At 51.0% G+C, this 3,183-nt stretch overlaps 1 protein-coding gene across 1 annotated transcript in view; it reads left to right on the top strand.

The window, feature by feature from the left end:
• Positions 1–800: 800 nt before the first annotated feature.
• The window catches only part of sgk1 (serum/glucocorticoid regulated kinase 1), a 31,985-nt gene continuing 29,602 nt past the window's right edge, over positions 801–3,183 (top strand). Inside the window, exon 1 of the mRNA XM_076044644.1 lies at positions 801–965. Coding sequence (XP_075900759.1) covers positions 816–965 — 150 coding nt within the window. The 5' untranslated portion in view covers positions 801–815. The remainder of the gene's footprint in view (positions 966–3,183) is intronic.

Genomic DNA, 3,183 nt, shown 5'->3' with positions numbered 1-3,183 from the left:
ACCTGTGACCAGCAAGAGCTGCAGCGCCTGATCTCGGAGCAGTGAGAGGAAGGAGGGAGGAAGAAGAGGAAGCAGCGGGACCTGCCGGAACCCTGGCGTTAGAGAGGTACGGCTGCACGGCTGCACGGCTGCGTCTGTGGTTTCTGTTTTTGTTTTGTTTTTTTTGGGAGGAGGAGGAGGAGAAGCGGCGCTCCGGCAGCTCCAGGGATGAAGTTCAAATACACAGCAGCCGCTTGGCTGAGATGCTTCGAGTAAACAAAGCTGCTTCCTCCACGCAGCAGCAACAGGAGCTTCTCCTCCTCCTCCTCCTTTTTATCCACCACCTCCACCTCCTTCTAGCATCCCTCTTCATCTTACCCCATCTCCTCCTCCTCTTGCTCCTCTTCACACATCATCATCCTGGTTGTTTGAGTGCATCCTTTCTCACCAACTTCCATCTCATCCCCCTCACATCCTGCCCCACTTGCCTTCTCCTCTTCCTCCTCCTCCTCCTCATTCCCTCCTCCTCTTCCCTATTCATCCTTCTCCTCCTCCTTTCCTTCCTCCTCCTTCAAGCATCCCTCTTCATCTTACCACCTCTCCTCCTCCTCCTCCCCTCCCCTCCTCCTCCTGCTTCTGCTTTTCCTCCTTCCTCCTTCTAGCATCTCTCTTCCTCTTACCCCCTCTCCTCCTCTTCCTTCTCCTCCTCCTCCGTCCCGCGACGGCAGTCTAAAACTCGCCTCATCTGTTAGTTTTTGTCCCCTCTATTCTCTCCACGCCAGTCTCTCTCCGTCATCCTGGGATCTACGGAGGCAGGCGGAGTGCCGGCATCGGCCATGAAGCTGGTTAACGGTGGAGGAGGAGGAGGAGGAGGAGGAGGAGGGGTCGGCGGCGGAGGAGGTGGAAGAGGAGGAGGAGGAGGAGGGGGAGAGAAGACTGCCTTCTCCTTTAAGAAGTGTTCGGCTTTCCAGTTTGTCAAGAGGAAGGTGAGCTGGGAGGAAGCACTCGAGCCGGGACGGATGAGTGAGAAGCTGATTAGCTGGGGAACGAGGTGTCGCCCTCTGCGTGTGTGTGTGTGTGCGTGTGTGTGTGTGTGTGTGTGAGAGAGGGATGATGTCATCGTGGCAGCCGAGCCACACTGAGCAGACACTCACTCTCCTCTGTGTGCCATCTGATTTGCTGTTGTTGTTATTTTTATTTTATCGCGCATGTGCGTCTTTGAGCAGCTTGAAAAAAACAAAAAGCGAAACCCCGCTGCTGCCTCTCAGAAGCCGCCGTGCCTCGGCGGTGCGGGGAAAAGATTACATCACCCAGCTGGCCGGAGCTCCGCTCTCCGGGATGAAGCACGACGCGCCCTGCGTGGCGCTGCAGCGTCGTCGTCCTGCTGCCTGCCTCCGGCCGAGCTCCTCTCTGCCTCAATGTGACCAAACAAAAACAAAACACAACATTGCAGCTCTGACGCACCTGCGGCCGGTTAGTGTTTGAGGTTGAGAGTGATGGTGGAGTGACGGGTGTGACGGGAAATAAACTCTCTGTGTCAAAGCAGGAGCTTTTCAAGCTTGGAAGTGTGTTTTTAAAATCTTTTTTTTTTTTTTTTTTTTTTTAAATGAGTCGCTCGTGGCTCGCAAGCACTGAGACCTGCTTTGCTGCTGTGGGACTTACACGGCTTTTGGTTGCCTGCCAGGCTCCCTGCAGTGAGAACTCAGCTGCCCAGTCTGAACGAGCTCGAGACTTTGAATGAACATTTTAGTTGCTGTAAGTCAAAAAAAAAAAACTCATTTAAATATGAGTTTGAGCTAAAAAAAATGAAAACATGTATATGTTGCTTTAACGCTGCGATGAACTGGCAACTTGTCCTGGGTGGCACCCTGCCTTCGCCCTGTGACAGCTGGGCTGAGGCTCCAGCAGACCCCCACAAAGCCTGAGTGCAGGACAAATCGGCTATTGAAAACAGATGGATGGGTCTGCTGCTTTAGGAAGACCCTTCATATCATCCCAGATATCATCTGTTCTGACTCGCTGATTAGCAGCCATGAATACTGTGACTGCGTCCTGATGAATTACCTGGAGACATTCCGTCCAGTCTGACTCACTGGCCGAACATTCCACACGGCTCCCGGTCGCCGGTTAAAGATTTACGTATTTTCCAGCGTTCAGGTTGTGCCACTGATGCGTGTTGGACAACGACGGCGCCGCTCTCAGATGGCGTGCAGTATGGCGAGGACGGCACATGACTCGGCCCGGCGGACGCCGGCCAGATTGTCCTGCCAAGCGTCGCCCACGCACAGAAAACACACACACACACACACACACACACACACACACACGGACTCCCACAGGCACATCCTGGCACAACCAGCCTCTCATAGGATCTATCTATCTATCTATCTATCTATCTATCTATCTATCTGTCTGTCTTCCTTCTCAAACATGTCAACTCAAACTGAACAATCACAAACATATTGGTATTGGCACGGCGAAACTTTAAAGGGAAAGTTTATCCAAACAGTTTTGCTCCTCATTCAAAAAAGGAAGCAAGTGAAATCAAACAAAACAAGCATTTATTCGTTTTTACCAAGATACCAAACGAGCTAATTGGGCAATAAGGGAGTTTTTCGGAGGATGTCCGCGTGCGAGGTTCACATGCAGACAAACGAACAACATGATGCAACTGCAACTGTTTCCCAAACGTCTGCACTCCATCCGTCCTACCAGGCTTCACTTCATCCCTCCGGGAAACCCAACATGCGACCAGATTCAACGTCCACCGGGATTGAAAGCCCGTTTGACTGGAGTTTTAAAGAGCGCATGGAAACGACAGCTGACAGATTGCCTGTCATGGTCGCTTGTTGTTGCAACTTGGAAAAAAACAATGAAATGCATGCGGCTGAAATGGGAAAACACAGAATCTGGAGTGAACCAGTGTCAAGTTTAGTGAAACACGCAGCCTAAAACCTCTAGAAACCTCCAAAACCCTGGTCTCTGGGTTAAATATGGAGGCCAAAGCATAAACAAATGGAAAAAAAAAAGGGAAGTCTGAACTGTATGTGTGTGTGAACTTGTAAGTTATTATTTGAGGTGTGTTGTTTCGTTTCATTGGTTTGTTTTTCCCTTTTGTCCTGCTGCTGTGTTTTTCCAAAGACTGCTTCCTGAAAGCCCAACGTGTCTTGACACGCTGTCACCCGTTGACTTCAATCTCAGAAA

The sequence above is a fragment of the Nelusetta ayraudi genome, unplaced genomic scaffold (assembly GCF_046127955.1).
Source record: "Nelusetta ayraudi isolate G7.1 ecotype Tasmania unplaced genomic scaffold, CSIRO-AGI_Nayr_v1 ptg000082l, whole genome shotgun sequence".
NCBI classification, from domain to species: Eukaryota; Metazoa; Chordata; class Actinopteri; order Tetraodontiformes; family Monacanthidae; genus Nelusetta; species Nelusetta ayraudi.
This window is presented reverse-complemented; position numbering and strand designations above follow the sequence as displayed.